We start from the raw sequence: 23534 nt of genomic DNA on the forward strand, positions 1-23534 counted from the left end.
TTTTATTTTATTTTTAAAAAAATAGTATAATATAGGTTTGATTGGGTCAATTATCACTCTTTATTGACTTAATAACTATAATTAATATTACATATATAAATATAATGTTCACACAAGAACAAAACATGGTTAGGCTAGAGGTTTGATGTTAACTTTTGAGGCCATATTGGTTGATGATGGAGTTGAGATCTTTTGAACCACTTTAATATAATTGGTGTATCAGCGTGACTTAACTAACACTTATAATTTAATATTAGATACTAGATATTGTACATATAGATATTGTATTTCATTCAGTTGATCTCACACATGTACAATATTTAATTTTAAACTAACTCATACAATAAGATTGTAAAATATTAATTACTTTAATATTTGATTTATTATTTTTTAAAAATTTAATTTTGTGAAATACTAGTCTTATAAAAACTAAAATTTAACTTGAATTTGAGCCTTAAAATATATTCATAGGACATTTGAAGAGCATATAGATTTATTTGTTGAGTTTATAAGTTGTTTTTATCAAAATAAGTTAATTTGATAAAATAGCTTATTTATTAGCTTGTAATTTATTTCCATAAGTTAATCAAAGTAATTTATAACTTAGAAATTTTCAACTTATTTTTTTTAATCCTCATTAATTTACGTAAGATCCTTATTTACTTTTCATTAGATAAATCAGTTTATTTATATATTATTCTCTCACTTTCATTATCAAATAAATAAATACATTATTTTATATTAATCAATCAATAATATCAGATATTTTAAGTTAATTAATAAACTTATAATCTTTTAACTTTTCAACCGCTAACTTATAACAATAAATTTGTAATCAACTTATAAATTAATTACCAAACATACTCTTAAAAGAAGGAAACCTAAATAAATGTAGTTAATGTGATTTTTAAGGATAAACTAATCATCAACATAATAAATATTTCACACTTACAACATAATAAGAAAAAAGTCGATAATAATTTATAAAATCAATTGTTAAAGTTATGATACTACAATTTTATTTAACATAGTATAATAATATATATTGGTGAGCCATTAATTATTTATTTAAGCTATAAATAAATAGTTCACGAAAAAAGTTGACTTGACTTGTCAAAGGGTTGTACTACCCCAGTAACCCAACTTATAAAAATGAAAATGTTAGGAGACATTTTTAATACACTTTTTTTTGACACATTGAAAACTATAAAAAAAACTTAACTAATTAATGAATCTCTAATGATTTTATAAATTATAGTCAATAAAAAAATATGTATCAGAAAAATGCATTACTATTATTCGAAGAAAAAATCAATCTAAAATATATACTTGAACAAAATCATGAAAATAAGCTGCTAAGAGTGTGTTTGAGTTACTCCTACAAAGACACTACACATCGGTTTACACATTTCAAAATACAACAACAATATGGATAGATTGAAAAAATAAAACATGTTAAATTGAATGGAACTTTAACTGAAACACACCATAAAGATAGTCTACTAGTAGAAATTAAGATAGAATACGTAAATTCTTGAATACTATACTATTAATGTATACTAAAAATAATTATAAAAGAAAAAGGAAAAATATATAACAGAAAAATGAAAGGAATTCTGTAATTAAATTAGGTAGAGTTGGCAGCCAACCCATCAAAGCAGCATAGCAGCTTCCTCCATGAGAGTCCAAACGCGTGAAAGATCCCGCAACCGCTACAAATGTCCTCACCAAACAACAAAAAGTTAAACGGAAATTACTCCTAAACGCTGTTAACCCACGTCAGGCTTTAACTTATCCCTCTAACACTTTAACGTATTTCCGTACCCAAACACGCCGCGAAGTGTCCAACTCCACAAGCAGAGTATCAGTTTTTTTTTTTTTTTCTAATGAAAAAAGTACTAACATAGCAAGATGGTTAAAAACCCGTAAACGTAAACCCTAGTAGTTTAAATAGCCTCCATCTTCTTCCCACTGCTTTCTCTCTCAACACAAATCGCAAGGCACTACTCTCTGTTCTGTTCGATTGTCGCTGCTCTAAACCCTAGAGGACGCTCTTCCTAGGGTTTAGAATCATCGTCGCTTTCGCAATTCTCGGTTTGCACGCTGATCGGAGATTCCTCGCGATTTTTTTGATCGAATTTCCGCTTCCATGGATCTTCCTAGTCTCGCGGTTATACTCCAAGCCGCTCTCAGTCCCAATCCGGATGAACGGAAAGCAGCTGAGCAGAGCTTAAATCAGGTGCGAGTGCGACTCCTTTCAATTGTGGAAATTCGGTTCTGATCGGTTTTTTTCTTGCGTTCGCTTGATTCGCTTCTGCATAACTGTTTTCGAAGTACGGATAGTTGCGAAACGCGGTGGTTTTGGTGTCTGCTGTGGTTGGTTGTCGATGTAGCTTGTGATTGTTAATTGGATGTAGCAGTAGTGCTTTGATTGGGCGAGTTTGGGTTTGGCTGTTGTGTGTGCATTGATGATTCTTCTGTATTTTTTATTTTCTTCGTGGAAGTGTTTATGAAGCTCGGACACTTGGTATCGGTGTCTATTTATGTGTTTTGATTTTGACGAGTGTTTTTGTGTTAAATGTGCATACAGTTTCAGTATGCGCCTCAGCATCTGGTGAGGCTGTTGCAAATCATCGTAGACAACAACGTTGACATGGGTGTACGGCAAGTGGCTAGTATTCATTTCAAGAACTTTATTGCCAAAAATTGGTCTCCTCTTGACTCTGGTATGCTATCTGTATCATAGGCTGGAGTTAGATAATGAATTTGGATGTTTGCTGATTGTAGTCTTCTTTTTCTGGGTTGATTATGTAGATGCCCAGCAGAAGATCTCTCAGAGTGATAAAGATGTGGTGAGGGATCACATTCTCGTGTTTGTAACCCAAGTTCCTCCTTTGTTGAGGTACAGTTGTTCACCTCTGGCTGCCTGGTGTTTGGTAGCGCATCTTGTGTATCTTGATACATGTTGATTTCTTGCTGTCATGGCTCTCTCTACACTAGTGGGTGATCACAGCTCACGAGGGTCTAAACTTTGTGGCACAATTATTTTTCTTTTTTTAATGTCGGATTGTCGGTTTATTCACATTGTATTGACTTGTGTTCCTTGCTTACATGTTGTTTATAGGGTGCAGCTTGGTGAATGCCTTAAAACAGTTATACATTCTGATTATCCTGAGCAGTGGCCTCGTCTTCTCGATTGGGTGAAGCTTAACCTACAGGATCAACAAGTCTATGGAGCCTTGTATGTGCTGCGGATTCTTTCCAGAAAATATGAGTAAGTTTATATCTATTATATTTTGATCGAAAGAATTGGACTGCTGTTTTTGCCCATTTTTTTGGTGGTATTTTCTCATTAGCTGCTAATGTTGTCCATTGCTATTGACATAATACTTATATTTCCAAACTACAGAAGTTCCTGTATGGTTTTTATTTATTTTTATTGTACAATTTGAATGTCATGACACGATTGTACTATTTTGGTTAGATCATTTCACGGAACTATTTGTTATATATGTGTGTATGCATATTTATAAAAAAAAGGAATTATTAAGCATGTGGAGAAAGATAATGATGTAAGAGGATAATAAACCCTTAAGAATAAAAAATGTCACGAACAAGGGGGTAAAATGATAAAAATCAAGAATAAACTAACTTTACACTAGTTTGCATATCACCAAAAAAAAAATAAATTCTTCATCTGCTTTTCTAGTACACAAAAAAAAAAAAAACTAGAAAAGACACAGGGCAATAATTAATAATTATTTTTTGAATGATAATTTCAAGTTCCTTTTGAGGTGACGAAGAAAATGAATGAAAGATTTTGATGTCACCAAAAAATTGAGATGTTTCAAAATGTCTGGAAAGGAAAATAAATAAAGACTTACATTGTTTCAAATGGAAGGTGCAATCCTCATCCCATATGCTTTGGTCAGTATGATTATTTTGACCACCATAAGATTCAAAGTTGTGGAAGGTTTCCATATCCAAATAGTTGATATCTGATTTGGCAAGAGCTTATATTTTCAAAAATATCCAGTGAACCTTCAATAGTGGCCCAAATTGATTATTCTCATATATGTTGGTTCCGTAAACTATTTTATTTTCTCTTCACAGGTTCAAGTCAGATGAGGAAAGGATACCAGTTTATCGCATTGTTGATGAGACGTTTCCCCACCTTCTCAATATATTTAACAGGCTTGTCCAGATTGTTAATCCATCACTTGAAGTAGCTGATTTAATCAAGCTTATCTGTAAAATATTCTGGTCCTCCATATATGTATGCTTTCTCTCCTCACATGTATTTCTTAAATTAAGGATTTTGTAATATGCATTAAGCTGTAGACCAAACCTTGTTCAAGAGGTATGCTGCATTTATTGATATGTCATTTTGTAAAACATGTGATTATTATTTACTATGAAGCATGTATTCTTTTTTAACCCAAGGTGGTCAAGGTTGTCAAATTTGAGAACCTTGATCCACAAGCATGTAAACTTGTGGATTGTCTGTGGACTTGACTCAATATTTTACTTAATACAGAAATACTATTTGAAAAAAACCCTGATCATATTATCCAAACTAAATATGACATCATACATTATATCTAAGCAAACCATATAATGAAACTAGATCAGAAACAACAACACAACACCTGAATTTTTTTATTGATAGAGAACCTTGATTTCCAATCTGCTATTAATGTGGTACTTGAATAGGGATGAGAATGGACCAACAGAAGAATAAAATGAATACCCAGGTGCTCAAGAGTCCCAGGGATCTTCTCTCTAGTGGATTCTGAAACACATGATACCTTTTTCTCTTAGTTTTCCTCCCGTTTTATAAGTTTCCCCCTTTCACCTAACTTATCAAATTACTGGAGTTAATATTCTGGTACATTGTTTTGGGGGGGGGGTAATGCCTTTTAATATTTTTATTCCCTATTGTCCACCCTATTTTTTCCTCATATAATCCTTCATTATAGGCTATAGCCATGGCACCAAAAGTTTGATACAAGTTAAAATCATACATAAATAACCAAATTGAAAGTTTGATAGTACGGCTTTCTGTGCGTGCTGACTTGATTTCCAATTCTAGATTACAAGTTTGTGAGTCAACTAATGAGTTTGACAGCCTTGAAGGTTACTGCCTTATCATCCCTTGCCATTGAGTTTATATTGCCCTATTCATCATATTAGATCTCAATAAACAAAGAAGGGGAAGTAATCTTAGGATTATTAGATCTTCACCTCATTAACATGTTTTTCACATTGTAGTTTATGTAGCAGTGATTAGTGAATGTTTACTCTCATTTCTAATATAAGGTGAAATGTGTGGGATAAAAGGAAAGAAAGTAGTGCTCATCTTTTTATAATTGAGATAGCATTGTCAGCCATCTCACTTATTTTGATGCTTTTCTCCACTCAAATTCACATAGTTGACATGTGCAGTTCTGGGTTTTGTTGAATTTATTCAGTTGGAGATTCCTAAGCTGCTGTTTGATCAAAATATATTCAATGCGTGGATGATGCTTTTTCTAAATATATTGGAGAGGCCAGTCCCCTCTGAAGGACAGCCTGTTGATCCCGATCTTAGAAAATCATGGGGTTGGTGGAAGGTCAAGAAATGGACAGTTCACATTCTCAATAGGCTCTACACTCGGTATGAGTATGATGGGATGTAAATTAATTTGTATAATAATTATAAGCACTGTTACTGAATGACTGATTCTGAATATCTGTGGTTGTTTAAATTACCTTGTGACAGTTTTGGAGACTTGAAGCTGCAAAACCCTGAAAACAGGGCCTTTGCTCAAACGTTTCAGAAGCATTATGCGGGAAAAATTTTAGAGTGCCACTTAAATCTATTAAATGTTATTCGTGTAGGGGGCTATTTACCTGACAGAGTTATCAACCTGATTCTTCAATATCTAAGCAACAGGTTGGTATACTTTGCAGTGTCATTCTTCATCATTGAATCATATCATAGTCTAGTCTCCTTTCATTAACTTCTCATTTTAATTTTGATTAATGCCACACATCTTTTGGCAAGTAATTTTGTGCGTTAAGATCACTTTTTTTTTTTTTTTAAATTTTAATTTTAATTTTATAGATGGTGGAATTTAGAGTTGTAATATAAAAACCATTTAGGTGTCTTCACCTTACACCTTTAGCTTATAGGATTGTGGTTGATGACATGATGTTAGAGTTTTTATGACCAGGGGGTTTAGAGTTTGGTTCTTGCCACCCCCATTCTTCTAATAAAAAGTTGAATTTCAACAAAAGGCTGGTGGATTTGTGCATTTTCTACTCTTCAAGTCCAAAGGGCTCTTTCTTGAGGGTATGTGCTAGATGTGTAATATAAAATTCATCCATATGTCTGTACCTACCCGCTTCAGCTTTTGGGAATATTGGTTAATGACAATATGTCTTAGTTATCATAAATTTACGATAGTGAAGAAGCTACATGATGTTCTAAATATAATTTTAGGATAGAATTACTAATCATTTTCTCTGTTCCTTGGTATTAATGTCCAATGCACATTATTCAGCAATAAAAATTTCCCATTCACATTACTTTTACTTGGTTTGCTTCTATCTGATGGCAAAACACCACACCATTGGCAGAATATTAATTGCTCATATGTAAAGACTGAACTTTAATATATGGATATAATTTTAACGTGTTCTATATGAATACAATTTTGATGCCTCATTTTATATGTACTTTTAAAGGACACCTATACTTGGGCTTGAGGAAATAGGAACAGCAAGATTTATTTACTTCATGTTGCTCTCTTTGTTTGTTTTGAACATTTAATGAAGATATTAGATGCTTTGAATGTGGTGTAACTTTTGCATGCTCAAAGTTGCCAAAAACACCTGCAGTTTTCTATTATTATTATTTTTTTTTAATAATGATTAAAATCTGGAGTAGAAAAGCTTGAATAATGAATTAGTTACACTGACACGTTTAATCCTTGAAAATTCCATTTCTTGTCCAATTTAGCACATGGAATGAGATGCACTGAAATCAGTTGAAGTGCTAGATAAGTTGATTTTGATATACAATATATATGATCTTAAGGTTTCCAGGGTAAACTGAAGGAAATAGTTTGGTAGAGGAATTCAGATCCAATAGGTTGTGGATGATCTTGTAAACAGGAAATAAGACTGAAGCAAGGTTGTTAAACTTGAGGTTCTACCTAGGATCGTGAGGGGGTGAAAACTTGTAACCTAGGGATTATAACTTGGATTGTAACTTGTAAGATCTTGCATATATAATACATGCATAAAAAACAAGTTTGATAAAGAAAGTAGCCTCTAAATCACAGCATTAAGCAAATTTAAATTGAAAATCCATAACCGTGCTAAATAGGGTTATATAAAATTTACATTGTGTAGATGATTTGTTTGTTTGTTTGTTTTTTTTTTTTTTAAATAAAGAGGATTATAATAAAGAACTGACATACACAGTTATGACAAGTAACAAATGAACAAATAAAGAGATTAGGGAAGAGAATTGGAGAACAAATGAGCAACTCTAACAATAAAAAGAGAACAAATAATTAACTGTTCACAAAAGAGAGAAATGAGGGAAGATAACTCTACAAGTCAAATAAGAGATGGGGTAACTTCACTTTGCAAATCAGAGAAGAGAAACTTTGCGGAAAAAAAAGGAGAACCTCAGTTCCCATAATAGGCATGACTGGTGGCAGAATTGGTGCATCATAGACATCTATTGGTTGTAAACAAGCCGTAAATAGGGGGGAAAGGGTTGCACACCTATGGGGAAGAGAATGAAGTGTTTTTCAAATGGGGGAGTGATAGGACCTAACAATATGACTAGGCATGGCAACAGGGTGGGGTGGGGGCGGGTTTTATGTTCCCCGCTCCCACCCCCACCCTCGATACCCGCGCCCCACTCCCACCTTTTTTTTTTCTTCTTTTAAATAAATATGAACAAATTTTTAAAAAAATAAAAGAAAAAGAAAATAATACGAATTTTTGCATATAAATATTTCTAATTTTGGTTTATATATATATATATATAAATAATTTTTAATTATATTATTAAGAGGGGTGAGGGCAGGGGCAGGGGGTATTAACATCCCCGTCCCCACCCCCGCCCCCGATGTTATCAATCGGGGAAAACCCGAACCCGATAAACACGGGTTTTTCCCGTCTAAATCAGGGCGGGTTCGGGCGGGTACTCACGGGAGCGAGTTAGATTGCCATGCCTAAATATGACTAGAAAATCTGGGATGTAATAACATTGAATGGGCTAAAACAAAGGGATACATCCCTGTTACAGAACAGTATTGGGAGTTTGGGGCATGGTGAGTGAATATGAACAATGGTTGGAGCACAGCTCCTTGCAGAAATGGGACACGAAGACGTATTATTAGAGAACATGTGATAGAAAATAACTTATCCTTCATTAACTTTTCCATATTAGTCTTTATTAGAATGGGAAACTGCCTTGATGACAGCTATTCATAGAAAATAACTGATGGCAGTTATGTAATAGGGTATATTTGCTAGTAGGGGGGTGCAATTAGGGAAAGGTGTCTGTGTTTGCACTTTGTGGATACTCTATTGGAGACTTTTGTCTCTAGGGCAGCAAGTGTATTGTACTTTATGATTTCTTTGTTCTGCATTATGTTCTATTTGTTTATTAACTTATATTGTATCAGCATTTAAAAGCTTGTGGTATTGGAATTTTGTGCATTGGTTGGGTTTAAATAGATCTCACATGACTTATTCCATAAATGCTGCTCCTTGGATTTTTAAGGATTTGGGTGAACTTATTCAAAATCACGTATAACAAGAGTTTAGTAAATTCAAAGGTCGGGTCTTCCAAAAGAAAGTTAAATACTAAAAAAAATTAAAATACCCATATTATTACAACAGAAAATAAAACCAAATTAAGTTACAACTTTGCAATTACTTGTTAACCCAAAAAACAGTGATCTACTAAGGTTATGGTTTTTGAATAATAAAATCAACCCCAAGTCAAAACTAAATCAAAAGGCTGAGATGATTTGATGCACCCCCTTATTCTCGAGAGTATAACTTGGGAAGGGTGGATTCATAGTTTTATTTTTTATTCTGTGGGTGTGCGTGTTGGTTGGGGGGAGGGGATTAAGAGGGTGCTTATGTACATTCATACACTTATGTTCTTTATTATATGAGTTAATCATTTATACACTGCCAGTGTAAAGTTTTTTTACACTAACAACCAATTATATCTTTTAATTGTGCCATGTCACTGTAAACACATTTACTTTTAATAGTGACATGACAAAATTAAAAGATATAATTGGTTGCCAGTGTAAAAAAAACTTTATACTGGCAGTGTATAGGTGATTAACTCTTATTATATTATCCTTAAGAAGCTAAAGTGAGAGTACATACTTGACATTGCAGTAGAGCATCTATGGTTGTGTGGTCTTGATGCTTTGCAGCTACTTCTGATACTTTGAGTTGTTGAGTGCTTTATTTGCTACTGCTTGTGTGTGAAATACTAATTCTTTTTGTGATTTTCTTAACATGCAGTATTTCAAGGAATAGTATGTATACTATGCTCCAACCACGGCTTGATGTCCTTCTTTTTGAAATAGTGTTCCCCCTTATGTGCTTTAATGATAATGATCAAAAGCTTTGGGATGAAGATCCACATGAATATGTAAGGAAAGGCTATGGTAAGTTGTTTTGGCACATAAACATGGAAACCGTATTTCAACAAATTGCACTGGGTTTCTTATGGCTTCTAATTTATTGTTTACAGACATTATTGAAGATTTATATAGTCCTAGAACTGCTTCCATGGATTTTGTCAGTGAGTTGGTTCGAAAACGTGGGAAAGAAAATCTTCAAAAGTTTATTCAATTTATTGTTGAAATTTTCAGAAGGTAATAGCATACTTACTGTGAGAATGAATGCTCTACAATTGGGTGCAATATTTAGTATTTGTTTCGTGCCAGGTATGATGAAGCTTCTGCAGAATACAAGCCCTATAGACAGAAAGATGGTGCACTTCTTGCTATCGGGGCACTTTGTGACAAATTGAAGCAGACTGAGCCATACAAATCTGAACTTGAGCGTATGTTAGTGCAGCATGTCTTTCCTGAGTTCAGCAGTCCTGTTGGCCACCTTAGGGCTAAGGTTTGTTCTCCTATTATAGTTTTTCTCCCCACTAATCCCCCATGACATAAGACTTGGGTGGGAAAGAGAAAGAAAGAGGAAGAAGGAAGAACAGAACAGAAAGGATAGAGAGAGAGAGAGAGAGAGAGAGAGAGAGAGAGAGAGAGAGAGAGAGAGAGAGAGAGAGAGAGAGAGAGAGAGATCAAAGACCTATGTGCTGCACTTTTTATTATTATAAAATACAATAACCTCGCTATATTTATATGCAGCTACCCAACACTTATGAAATCCTATTTAACAGTAGCTGAGTAACTAAATAACTAACATTCTTTCCCTATTTATATTTACATAACAATACCCCTCCCCCCAAAATAGGACCATTGCCCTCAAGGTAAGAGGAAGATAATTTCTGATCAATCCCCAAAGTTCTCAAATGAATATTTTTATTTGATTTCAGATAAGCTAATATAAAATTTTCAAAGATTATGGAATATTTATTTAGACTACTTTGATTTTACTGTGAAAAACAGGCAGCATGGGTTGCAGGACAATATGCCCATATTAACTTCTCAGATCAGAACAATTTCCGGCAGGCTTTGCAGTGTGTTGTATCCAGAATGCAGGATCCTGAACTTCCCGTGCGTGTGGATTCTGTTTTTGCTTTGCGTTCTTTTATTGAAGCTTGCAAAGGTGGTTTTTACCTTCTCTTTGTATTTGTGTAATATATTGGATAATTTTTTCTTTATGCTTAATGTTGTTTATGCTTATTTGTCATGACATATTGAATTATTGATGCAGATTTGAATGAAATCCGTCCTATTCTTCCTCGACTACTTGATGGTATGAGGGTGTCGGAATTTTCTTTCGCTCTAGAATTATAATTTCACTTGCTGAATAAGTTTTAACGAAGCTAAATTTTATTCAGAGTTCTTCAAACTTATGAATGAGGTTGAGAATGAGGACCTTGTATTTACATTGGAGACTATTGTGGACAAGTTTGGGGAAGAGATGGCTCCTTATGCCCTTGGGCTGTGCCAAAATTTGGTAATATTTTTTCCCATTTACAATTGTCTAGAAATTGTTTATGATTTAGAGAGGTAGTGCTTTTGTCTAGAATAATATTTTAGCTTTATTTTAACAACAGGCTGCAGCATTCTGGAGGTGTATGAACACTGCAGAAGCGGATGAAGAAGCTGATGATCCAGGTGCTCTTGCTGCAGTTGGTTGTTTACGTGCTATTAGCACAATACTTGAATCAGTGAGCAGGCTTCCTCACCTTTTTGTTCAAATTGAGCCAACTTTGCTTCCCATAATGCGTAGAATGTTAACAACTGATGGTCAAGGTACTTCTCCCCATTCTGCATCTTTTCCTTTCTTTCTTTTGTGTGGGTCTGATCCCAGTCCTCCAATATCCTCATAGTTTTATTTTCATTATCTTTATGGATTTTTATTTCATACACAAAATGCAATTTTGTCTTTGAAAGATAGTTAGTCACTTGTTTGAAATTTGAGGCTATGTTATTTTTTTTACCCCTTTCACTTTCAATGTCATTTTGTGTTTGTGAGATGTGTATACACTACACTTCTATTTTTCATTAAGAAGAAAAGAATTACAAAATTTTTGGAGGGGATCCTTGTTGAACATAAAATGACAATACAATCTACAAAGAAAAAATATCAGTTGGGCAATGTTATTAATCTCTCAGGTTGTCAGTTAGGGAAAACTCCTTAAAAAAGCCTATTTGGTGTTTCTACCAAGCCTAATAAAAAGCCAAATGTTTATAAAAAAATATAAGTCAAATGTTTATCTTATCTCAAACAACTATTGTCTAAAAGAAACCTCCTTAAAAATTACATTAGTTTGCTCTCTGACCATATGCACCAAAGTGTTGTGTTTGTGTATATTTTGCACATTTCCACAAGATAGTTACCTCTTCAGTTCTCTATCAAGACCGACTAATATTTAAAAATTGGTCCAATGATCGATGATACACTAATATCTATTGGAACTTGGAAGCAATTGAGAGTCAAATAATACATGAAGATATTAAAAGAAGGCCAAATATTTAAGCATTCCATCTTGTAGGTAGCCAAAATGCTCCAAGAAAAACTGATCACCTTGTCTTGTTTGGCTGTTTTTGTTTACCAAGTCCAACTGTCCAATTATATTTGTTGTTATGCCTTGTGGAAATATTTGTGTAACAAATGGGCATGGCAAATGGCTTTTTATATGCCTACCTATGATGTTTCTTTATACTTAAGGATGGTTGTATGCCATTCTTGATCATGAGAAGAATTCAGGACTTTCTCTATATGCTTAAATTTGTGTGTAATTGATGTGATGATGAAAACAGAAGCTGTATAAATTAGCTTTGTTAACTTCTTGGTCTCTGTATTTGTGTTTGTTTAATTATTATTAGATTGTGGTATGAAAACCATGGTTTGTATATTTTAATTATGCTTGGATTCTCTGGCTCATCTCTATGATCTTCTGTGTGTGCCTACAGAGGTTTTTGAAGAAGTTTTGGAGATTGTATCATATATGACTTTTTTCTCTCCAACAATATCGTTGGATATGTGGAGTCTTTGGCCATTGATGATGGAAGCACTGGCAGATTGGGCAATTGATTTCTTTCCAAGTATGGTGCTTTATGACTTTATAACTCTTTTTCTCTCTGCTAATGTCCTAGTGCAGAGTTTAAATAATTTATGGATGGCCTATTTTTATTTGTTGATACTAGTGTAAAAAGGGCACTTCATTACCTCCGGTGTATTTTATGTGAAAAATAAAAGTAATTATGTTAAATATATGTGAGTAATTAATGATTAGAGTGTGAGCAGTTTTGAGTAGTTATTTAAAGGGTGTGGGCAGTTTTGAGCAGTTTTCTGGTCAAATGAAATATATTCCTTGTCAAGCTCAAAATGCATGCTATGATATCTCCTCTTGTTTACCTGTGGACTGCTTTGGGTGGTAATCCTCTAGAAACTTGCTTTTTGGGCCCCTTCATCTACAAGATCCTGAAATGCTGGGATATCAGTCTATTGGATGGGTGCTCTAAATTCTTTGAGATGCTGTATCACTCGTATTCTGTATTATTTGTCCAGTACATGGTAGTTGAATTGGGATACAATTTGTGTATCGAAAAACCTATTGTCTGAATCATGAATTGCAAGATTCATAATCTATAGAAACATAGCATGCATATATACACTCACACACATACAAGTCATATAAAAGCACTTGAGGGCAGTATACCCCAATATTTCCCTCTTTAAACTGTGGAAGTGATTGCTGAAAAATAATCAATGATTTCCTTGGTCTGTTTTGGATGATTTGAGGGGACATTGCCTTGTGTTTAGGTAGATTTGCTGCAAACATAAAATTACTGGCGATTGAGTCTTAGAATTTTGTGCTAAAATGTTATCTTTGTGGTAAAATCTCTAACCTTTCCTTTAGAAACTACCTTACAGCAGAGTTGTTCAGAGTGAGTGGTAGGGCTTAGATTAAATGGGACGGAGGTGCAAATGAAATGTGTCATATTCAAGTATTCAGCTCATGATAGTTTGGGTGACTCTTGTATCAAAAAATTTCGGGAAGATACTTTAGTTGGAAACTCGTTTATGGAGATCTGATTGTCTCTGGTCCTTCCAAACTTGCATAGTATCCATGTGAAGAGGTTTCCTTTGTACACAGGCTCCCACCTGAACTGGGATTTCAACTTCAGTATAGAGGACTTTAGGATCTGGGGTCTGTACTCTCTTGTATACTTGTAAAGAACTTTCAATTTCTAAGCCACATGCTAGATATAGGTTCATTCTTTATAAATCCATGTGGAATATCTGGAATCATGAGTTTGGTTCCTATGTATTCTCCCTAGTATCAGGAATTTGTTTCCTAGTCTTCTCCCTAGCATCTCTAATTTGCTTCCTAGTATCATGAATTTGATACCTGTTCTGGTCTGTTTATATTGAACCTAGGTTTCAAATATTGATATGTTCAGTTTTTTTTTAGTAAAGACAAAACATCCCGACATTTCTAATTGCTCTTGTCTTGACCTGGTTAGAAATTTATAACCCTCCTAGATAATTTGATTTCGGTGCTTATTTGTTAAGCTTTTAACTTTTGCAGATATTTTGGTTCCTTTGGACAACTATATTTCAAGGGGAACTGCTCATTTCCTTACTTGCAAAGAACCTAACTATCAACAAAGTTTATGGAACATGATTTCATCTGTGAGTTACTTTTGTATTGCTTGAGTCACCACCACCTGTTTGGTTTGAGCCTGGTGGCTGATAATGATTATTATTTGTCATAACTGATGTCTGTGTGATTTGTATATCACATTGCAGATTATGTCGGATAAAAATATGGAGGACAATGATATTGTGCCGGCTCCAAAGCTTATTGAAGTTGTCTTCCAGAATTGCAGAGGACAGGTGGATCACTGGGTTGAGCCTTATCTCAGAATTACAGTTGAACGCTTGCGTCACACTGAAAAGTCATATGTGAAGTGTCTTTTCATGCAAGTGGTAAGGGGTTACAATCAATTGTTACATGAATGAATGAAATTGTCAGGAAATTGGCTTTTGTTGCATCCTTGGCTATATGTTCTGACATAGTCAATGTGTGTATTTTGCTGGGGTCTGTTTTACAGATATTCACTTAATACTTGTCTGTTCTGGAACTATGTTAATTATAAGTTTCATTAAATAAATAGTTTTAGTTTGGAGTTGCAAGATATATTTTGAATTTCCAATTTAAAAAATTTGTATAGGTATAATTTGTATGGTAGTTTTGTATGCAAACACCTAAGTCTTGTTCTCAACTTGAAAAAGGAAGAAAATATATTCAATAATTTATTTTTAAAAAGTCTGAGGCCTTTTCTGATTCACCCAGTGAGTTCAGTTTATCTCTTTCAAGTTTGGATAGGGTTTCAAAGATTATTAGTCAGACAGGGAATGTCATTGTAAGGTAATTCCTTCTAAGAGGAGATAATTTTTTCAGATTGCAGATGCTCTTTACTACAATGCAGCACTGACTCTCACCATATTGCAAAAGCTAGGTGTTGCATCAGAAATCTTCCATGTTTGGTTTCATTTGCTGCAACAGGTTAAGAAGAGTGGAATGCGTGCTAATTTTAAAAGGTTTTGTTATTTCTACCCTTTCACCATCCTTTGTTCCATACAACAGTAGAAATATTGTATGTGATTGAAGATCTCTTCTGATGGTAAATTAACAATGTAAACGCAGGGAACATGAAAAGAAAGTATGCTGCCTTGGTTTAACATCATTACTGGCACTCCCAGCTGATCAATTGCCAGGGGAGGCCTTAGGCCGGGTGTTCCGGGCTAATCTTGATCTTCTAGTTGCCTACAAGGATCAAGTGGCAGGTCTGTATGTTTGCCTTGTTTATGTAACTTTTAGATGTCACAATCATGTATTCAGGAGGGCTAGAATTGGATTGATGTCCTTTATATATACTTGCTTGGTCATGTTAACGGTAGTTGTTTTGTGAGTGCCTAATTTTCAGTCTGTTGTACTCACTGCAGAAGCTGCTAAAGAGGAAGAGGCTGAAGATGATGATGATATGGATGGGTTTCAAACAGATGATGAAGATGAGGATGGCAATGGTTTTGACAAAGAGATGGGAGTTGACGCTGATGATGGAGAAGACGCTGATACTATCACCCTTAGAAAGTTGGCCGAACAGGTGTGTGGAGATGAAAACCGTAAATAAAAGTGTGAAGAAGTGAATATATTTCACTGATATGAAAATGATACAATGAGGAGGGTATAAATAGGAATAAGAAGATTAATTCTTTACACTAAAAATCAGGGGAATAGTTGCTCCTGTAAATGCTATAGCTAAAAAACAGAAAGAAGGAAATTCAACAGATTCCAATTATCAAAAGCTAATATTAACGATTAACCATACAAATCAGATTGCATTAATTCTGATTGGTTCCTGTTAGATATAATTTTATCTTATAGTTTTTTATCTTATAGTTTTTATCTTATGGGCCTAGGCCCACTACTTTGTATTTAAACACATCTTTTGCTTTGCAATCCATAAGGAATATGTTCTCTCCATTCACATTACTCTCAACATGGTATCTAGAGCCTAATCCTTGACCTCCCGGTGGACCCACTGTTCATCGGTGCCCGGAGAACGTGTCTCATTCCGTTTTCCGGCTACCCATCCTGTCGTGTCTCTTTCCGGCAATTTTTTTCCTATTTTTTAGGGTTTCTTCTTCGCTGCCGCCGCCGTCCGCCGCCGTCGCCACCACCTTTCCGGCCGGCGACCCCCCCACCCAACTCGCCTCCCTCCGGCGAACCCAACGCCACCAGTCGCGTGGCCAACGGAGGCCGCACGCGCCCCCACGCGCCGGTTCCGTGCTGGGCGCAGTTTCTCTCTCCTCTCCGTCGGCCCCCTCTACGCCTATCTGTTATTTGTTTTGTGATCGGCCATCGTTTGTCACGGATCTCTTCCTTCTCGGGCCGTTTTTCTCTCTCCTGTTGCTATTTCTCTCTCCTGTTACAGCATCTATGGCTTCCTCTTCCGCTGCTCGGCCTGACTCTGCTATTTTCACTAATTATGTCAATGTCCCTCTTTCCATTGACAAGTTAGATGGCACCAATTATGATACTTGGGCTTCGGATATCAAGCTTTGGCTTAAGGGACAGGATTATGTTGCTCACCTTACCCAGACAGCTGCTTCTGTTGATGAGAAGGATCGTCCTCGTTGGTTGAAAATTGACGCTCAAATTTGTAGTGTCCTTAAGTCGACCATTCATCGCTCCTTAAAGCAAATTTTTCGTGCCCATGAGACATGTGTTGATATATGGGAACAAGCCCGAGTGTTATACACCAATGATACTCAACGTCTCTATGGTGTGTGTCAAAATCTCCAGAATATCATCTCCCCACGACGCCTTGATGGCTCCATGGCTGAGTATTTGGGCAAAGTTCATGGCCTCCTACATGACTTCAATGAACTTTTGCCTCCTGCTGACACTCCTGCCAAGGAACTCGAGCAACGCCAAACATTCTTTATGTTGATGGCATTGTATGGGCTTCCTGATGAGTACTCTTCCATTCGTGATCAGATTTTGGGATCTCCGACCGTGCCTACCTTGAACTCGGCTTGGTCCACTCTGTTGCGTGTGCCCTGCAAGTTTTCCCCTGACATACCTTCTTCAGCTCCCACTGGCGACTCCTCTGCTTTGGTTTCTCAACGTGATGATCGTCAGCGTTCTCGCAAACCGGGCAAAGGTCGTCCCAAGTGTGATCACTGTCACAAACTGGGCCACACAATTGACCGTTGCTATGTCTTACATGGTCGTCCCCCTCGCCTTACTACTGCTGTTGCCCACACTACCTCTCCTGTCTCAACTGTATCGGGTACTACTCCCTCTGATAGTTCTGGCTCTGGGCCCCCAGCTCTCTTCAACGACTTCCTTAAATGGTATGAAGAACGTCAAGCTTCCAATTCCACTGCTTCTGTTGCGCACACAGGTCCTTCGTTTGTTGGTCTCACTCACTCCACCTCTCTTGGCCCTTGGGTCCTAGACTCTGGTGCTACCGATCATATTTCTGGTAATCGGTCTCTTTTCTCATCTCTTTCTACCTCTGCTTATTTACCCTCTATCACTATGGCTAATGGTTCTCGCGCCACATCTCATGGTGTTGGTACTGTCCATCTTTCTCCTTCACTCTCCATTGACAATGTCCTTTATGTCCCAGAGTCTCCCTTTAATTTATTATCCCTTAGTCGTCTTACTCGTTCTCTTGATTGCCTTATTTCTTTTACTAAAGATTCTGTTTTCTTACAGGACCGGAGTTCGGGACGGATGATTGGCACCGGATGTGAGTCTCATGGCCTTTATCACCTACGCACCTCTGCTCCTGTTGGTTTGGTGGCGGATTCCCCTACCCTCATCCATGCTCAATTAGGTCATCCTAGCCTTGCCAAGCTTCAACATCTTGTACCACGTCTGTCTAAGTTGTCTCATTTGCCGTGTGAGTCGTGTCAGTTAGGCAAACACAATCGTAGTTCCTTTTCTCCGAGTGTCCACAACCGAGCATTGTCTCCTTTTGCTTTAGTTCATTCTGATATTTGGGGGCTGAGTCGGGTCCCGTCCACTTTAGGATTTCAGTATTTTGTCACCTTTATTGATGATTACTCTCGATGTACTTGGTTATTTTTAATGAAATCTTGTTCTGAATTATTTTCCATATTTCAATCTTTTTATAATGAAATTCAAACTCAATTTGGTGTTTCTATTCGTACTTTTCGTAGTGATAATGCTCGTGAATACCTCTCTCACCCCTTTAAAGCCTTCATGGCTTCCCATGGCATTCTTCATCAGACTTCTTGTGCATATACCCCTCAACAAAATGGGGTGGCTGAGCGCAAAAATAGACACCTAATTGAGACCACTCGCACCCTCTTACTTCATGGTCACGTTCCTCAACCTTTTTGGGGTGATGCTGTTCTCACTGCTTGCTATCTCATCAATCAAATGCCATCTTCTGTCCTCAACAACCAAATACCTCACTCTATTTTATTTCCCTCTCAACCTCTCCACCCCCTACCTCCTCGCGTCTTTGGATCTACGTGTTTTGTCCATAATCACAGTCATGGTCTTGACAAACTTTTCGCTCGGTCTCATAAATGTGTCTTTTTAGGGTATCCTAGGTCTCAAAAAGGGTATAAATGTTTCTCACCCTCCCTTCATTGCTACTTAATTTCAGCCGATGTCACCTTTCTTGAGTCTTCTCTCTACTTTTCATCTACTTCCTCTTCTCCTACACCTGTCCTTGCCCCTTCACCCTTGCCTCTTGTCTTTGATACTCCTCCTGTGTCTGCTGTGTCACCCGACCCACCACCTCCGCCTCCACTTCAAGTTTATCATCGTCGGCAACGCTCTAGCCTTCCCATTGGACCCCCACCCGACTCTACTTCGGTGCCACCTCCTTCGTCTCCTCCGGCCCAACCACTTGAGTCTGACCTCCCTATTGCCCTTCGGAAAGGTAATCGTTCTACTCGTAATCCTTCCCCTCATTATATTACTCTGAGTTATCACCGGTTATCCCCCTCCCAATATACTTGTCTCTCTTCTCTTTCTTCTGTGTCTATTCCTAAAAATGTAGGTGATGCCTTGGCCCACCCTAGTTGGAAACAAGCCATGCTTGATGAACTGTGTGCTCTTCAGAACAATGGTACTTGGGATCTTGTTTCTTTGCCTCCTGGGAAGTCTGTGGTTGGATGTCGATGGATCTTCACAGTCAAGGTTGGTCCTGATGGCACCATTGATCGACTCAAAGCTCGTTTGGTCGCCAAAGGTTATACTCAAATTTTTGGATTAGACTATGGTGACACTTTCTCTCTTGTTGCCAAGATGACCTCTGTCAGATTATTCTTAGCCATGGCTGCTCTTCGCTGTTGGCCTCTCTATCAACTGGATGTTAAAAATGCCTTTCTTCATGGGGATTTGCTTGAGGAAATTTATATGGAGCAACCTCCTGGGTTTGTTGCTCAGGGGGAGTCTTCCGGTTTGGTATGTCGTCTCCGCAAATCACTTTATGGTCTTAAGCAGTCTCCAAGGGCATGGTTTGGTAGATTCAGTACTGTAGTCCAACAATTTGGTATGACTCGAAGCGAAGCTGATCATTCGGTCTTTTATCGACATTCCACTGCTGGGTGCATCTACTTGATAGTGTATGTTGATGATATTGTTCTCACTGGTAGTGATCATCATGGCATTTCTCAGATAAAACAACATCTTTGCCATCACTTTCAGACAAGACCTTGGTAAACTTAGGTATTTCTTGGGGATTGAGGTAGCGCAATCTACAAATGGAATTGTAATATCTCAAAGAAAGTATGCATTGGATATTTTAGAGGAAACTAGGCTAATGAATTCCAAGCCCGTTGATACACCTATGGATCCTAATGCTAAACTTCTACCAGGGAGAGCCTTTCTCAGATCCTGAGAGGTACAGAAGACTGGTTGGGAAATTGAACTATCTCACGGTAACTCGTCCTGACATCTCTTTTGCGGTTAGTGTGGTGAGTCAATTTCTCAATTCTCCATGTGCAGGACATTGGAATGCAGTCATCCGCATTCTGAAGTATATCAAAGGTGCTCCAGGAAAAGGTTTATTATATGGCTACAACAATCATACCCAAGTTGTGGGATACTCAGATGCAGATTGGGCAGACTCTCCCTCTGACAGGAGATCCACCTCAGGTTATTGTGTCTTTATTGGTGATAACTTGATTTCGTGGAAAAGTAAGAAGCAGAATGTAGTGGTAAGATCTAGTGCAGAAGCAGAATACCGTGCCATGGCCTCTGCTACGTGTGAGCTTATTTGGCTTAAACAGTTGCTTAAAGAACTGAGATTTGGCGAAGTTACACAGATGACTCTCATATGTGATAACCAAGCTGCCCTTCATATTGCCTCAAATCTAGTATTTCACGAGAGGACCAAATATATTAAATAGATTGTCACTTCATTCGTGAGAAGATTTTATCTGGGGACATTACTACTCAGTTTGTTAACTCTACTGATCAGTTGGCAGATGTCTTCACCAAATCATTACGGGGTCCTAGGATTGATTATATTTGTAACAAGCTTGGTGCATATGATCTATATACACCAGCTTGAGGGGGAGTGTTAGATATAATTTTACCTTATAGTTTTTTATCTTATAGTTTTTATCTTATGGGCCTAGGCCCACTACTTTGTATTTAAACACATCTTTTGCTTTGCAATCCATAAGGAATATGTTCTCTCCATTCACATTACTCTCAACAGTTCCCATAGATTCAGTGAAAGAATTGGACAGTTTTTCAGCAACAACAGCTGGTTCTTTGACTTGCTTGTTTATTGGGTCTTATTAACTGGTCCAGTAAGTCAGTATGTTCAGTGTTCACTGGTTTTCAATTCAACTTACTGGTCTATTATAGTTTTCAAAAATATGATCTGATTGAATCAAATTTATTGCATTTTTGGAAACAGTTTTTAGAGATTTTTTTCTTCTTCTGAAGTTCTCACAGGAATCTGATAAAAACTAGCCATTATTTCTCCAAAACACGTTGAACCAAATGAGTTTTTTTAAACATATTTTGTTCCCTACTTCAAACACAATCATTGCACTTCGTTTCATATTCATTCTTTGTTTGTTGGTTTATTGGTCCTTTTTTACCATCTATTGTTAAATCTTAGGATCTTATTTTCATTCTGCATTTGTTGCATATAGGCAAAGTCATTCCGGCCCAATGATGACGATGATGATGATTCAGATGATGATTATAGTGATGATGAAGAGTTGCAGTCCCCAATTGATGAGGTTGATCCTTTTGTTTTCTTTGTGGATTCCATCAAAGGTAAGCTAAAAATGTTTAGGTTCACTATTGCCATCATTCTCGTTGTCATCATGTGATATGCTCTCCTTACAAAATAAATTTTCCTGTAGTGATACAATCATCGGATCCATTGAGGTTTGAAAACCTCACCCAGACACTTGAATTCAATTATCAAGCTCTCGCTAATGGTGTTGCCCAGCATGCTGAGCAGAGAAGGGCAGAAATTGAAAAGGAAAAATTAGAGAAGTCATCGGCTGCCTCAGCTTCTTAAGATTCAGAATGTACATTATTACTGTTGCTATTTTTATTCTCAAGTTCTCAGATGTTATCCATTCTTTAGGAGAATCAGAGGGTTGCCTATATTTTAGGCATTTGTCGTCAGGAGTTGGTCTTGGATCATGAAGAGTTTGCAGTTTTGAAGTGGTCGGAGCTCTGTGCACCGAGGTTCCCATTGACTAGAGAGGATGATGCTTTGAGGGAATTATGGGGTTAGCAGTTTCTCCAACTCGTAGTTCAGCTTATTGTTGGGTTCTTTGGGCTATCCTTCGGAGGAAAGCGCCATTTCTTGGCATGACTGTGTTGTCCCCTTCCGCCCCTTTTATAGTCTCCATGTATGAGCCAACCGTACTATGTTTCATGGATACGAGTTCTGTAATATTTGTTGCCTGTCACATAGACGGGTATGTAGGGTCGCCAATTGCTTTATTGGTAATTTTTGGTGAGGGATGATATAAAAAATTTTGTTTTTTTTTTACATCTTTTCGGGTCATTATTTTTGGGTTGAGAGTATAGTCCAATGAGTATTGATGAAGGCATCAGTTTTGGGTTATACAAAGCTTTTTAAGGGTCCCTTACTGCAGGTTGTAAAACAGTTGTTCATTCATTATACAAAATATTTTGTGGGAAGAAATCAACTCGATTCATGTTTAGCGGGGAGTCATTTTTTACCATTATGTTTGTGTTTCAGAAAGATTCAATGTCGAAAAACATGATAGGAAAAATTCTGGTTGTTTTCTTGATGTATATATTTGTTGGTTAGTTTTTATTGGTTAAATAATATTTGAATTATCTGGTAGAACACTGGTACTCTTCTTCCTGAAGTTTGCCTACCTGTTTGCAACGAAGTTGTAAAAGGACCTCCTAGAGCTGTTATGAAAACAGATGTACATACTGTGGCGTGGAATAATATTGATGAGCCAAAGTGAGGTTTAAAAAATAGTTTTGAAATTATAAAACGTTTGAATTTGTGTGCATGGCTTAACTTCTTGGGAACGTTAGGGCTGATTGGTTTGCCCATTTTCTATTCCCATTTTCAATGAAAATAGAAAATAATACTAAAAACATGTCCCTTTCAGTTTCTGAAGATTTTTTTGGTGAAAATATTTTCAAAAAGAGTTAAATTTGAAAATGAAATAGTGATGTTTTTGTTTTCGATTAAATGGCAACAATGTCAACAATAATGCAGTGGCACTGAACGTAATTTTCAATTAAGTGCTGTGTTAGGACTGAGTTTTTAACTTAAACTTTTTTGAAATGTCACTTTAGAAAACAAAATTATACATTAGAGTTTATGTGGTGATCAAAATAAGATATAATGTGGAATTGCGATGTGATAAGAGTAGAATATAATAAAGGCCTGATAAGTTTTAATGGTGCAAATCACGGTAAAAGGTAATATTATTATATTATATACTTTGTATTTAATATAGATCAATAAAAAATGGAAAATTATTATTTTATTAAAATTACATATAAAGTTTTAATACAAATATTTAGCATTTCAAATTAAAAAAATATATAATTTTAATTATAATTATACCTATTGCAAAGGAGATATTCTTCTTTATAACTATTTTTTTCTCCATTTTTAGTTGAATCATAACACTCTTTAATTGCTTAAAAAAAAGTTAGAAATTAGATTTCGTTATTATTTTTTCTTATAAGATTAGTAATTTTTTAAAACTTTTTTCAATAACTATTCCCTGTCACTTTTATTTAGTATCGAGTTTTGTGTTTTAAG

At 36.2% G+C, this 23534-nt stretch overlaps 1 protein-coding gene across 2 annotated transcripts; it reads left to right on the plus strand.

The window, feature by feature from the left end:
• The first annotated feature begins 1725 nt into the window (after window positions 1-1725).
• LOC109802852 (importin beta-like SAD2) lies at window positions 1726-22443 on the plus strand. Of its 2 annotated transcripts, XM_020364254.3 has the most exons (22): window positions 1827-2239; window positions 2591-2726; window positions 2815-2902; window positions 3125-3274; window positions 4114-4276; window positions 5472-5656; window positions 5762-5935; window positions 9553-9698; window positions 9785-9908; window positions 9981-10161; window positions 10671-10830; window positions 10939-10980; window positions 11066-11184; window positions 11285-11483; window positions 12648-12779; window positions 14270-14373; window positions 14491-14670; window positions 15146-15285; window positions 15392-15531; window positions 15691-15851; window positions 21409-21535; window positions 21625-22443. In XM_020364254.3, exons 1-22 carry the CDS (start codon window positions 2150-2152, stop codon window positions 21783-21785), a joined length of 3102 nt encoding a protein of 1033 aa, XP_020219843.2. In that variant the 5' UTR covers window positions 1827-2149; the 3' UTR covers window positions 21786-22443. The 2 variants fall into 2 exon arrangements, with proteins under 2 accessions (XP_082929270.1, XP_020219843.2); XM_083073144.1 differs by lacking the exons at window positions 21409-21535; window positions 21625-22443 and adding an exon at window positions 17975-20944 and having other exon boundaries at window positions 1726-2239.
• The last annotated feature ends 1091 nt before the right edge of the window (window positions 22444-23534 follow it).

Source organism: Cajanus cajan, chromosome 4 (genome assembly GCF_000230855.2).
Source record: "Cajanus cajan strain Asha chromosome 4, NIPB_CcT2T_4, whole genome shotgun sequence".
Taxonomy (NCBI): Eukaryota; Viridiplantae; Streptophyta; class Magnoliopsida; order Fabales; family Fabaceae; genus Cajanus; species Cajanus cajan.

What these genes read in the sequence shown, in the direction of transcription:
- LOC109802852 (XM_083073144.1), top strand. Translation starts at nt 2,150, where the DNA reads ATGGATCTTCCTAGTCTCGCGGTTATACTCCAAGCCGCTCTCAGTCCC. An exon ending in CAAGTTCCTCCTTTGTTGAG is followed by an intron (nt 2,903 to 3,124) that starts GTACAGTTGTTC and finishes TGTTGTTTATAG; the next exon opens with GGTGCAGCTTGGTGAATGCC. An exon ending in GTTAACAACTGATGGTCAAG is followed by an intron (nt 11,484 to 12,647) that starts GTACTTCTCCCC and finishes GTGTGCCTACAG; the next exon opens with AGGTTTTTGAAGAAGTTTTG.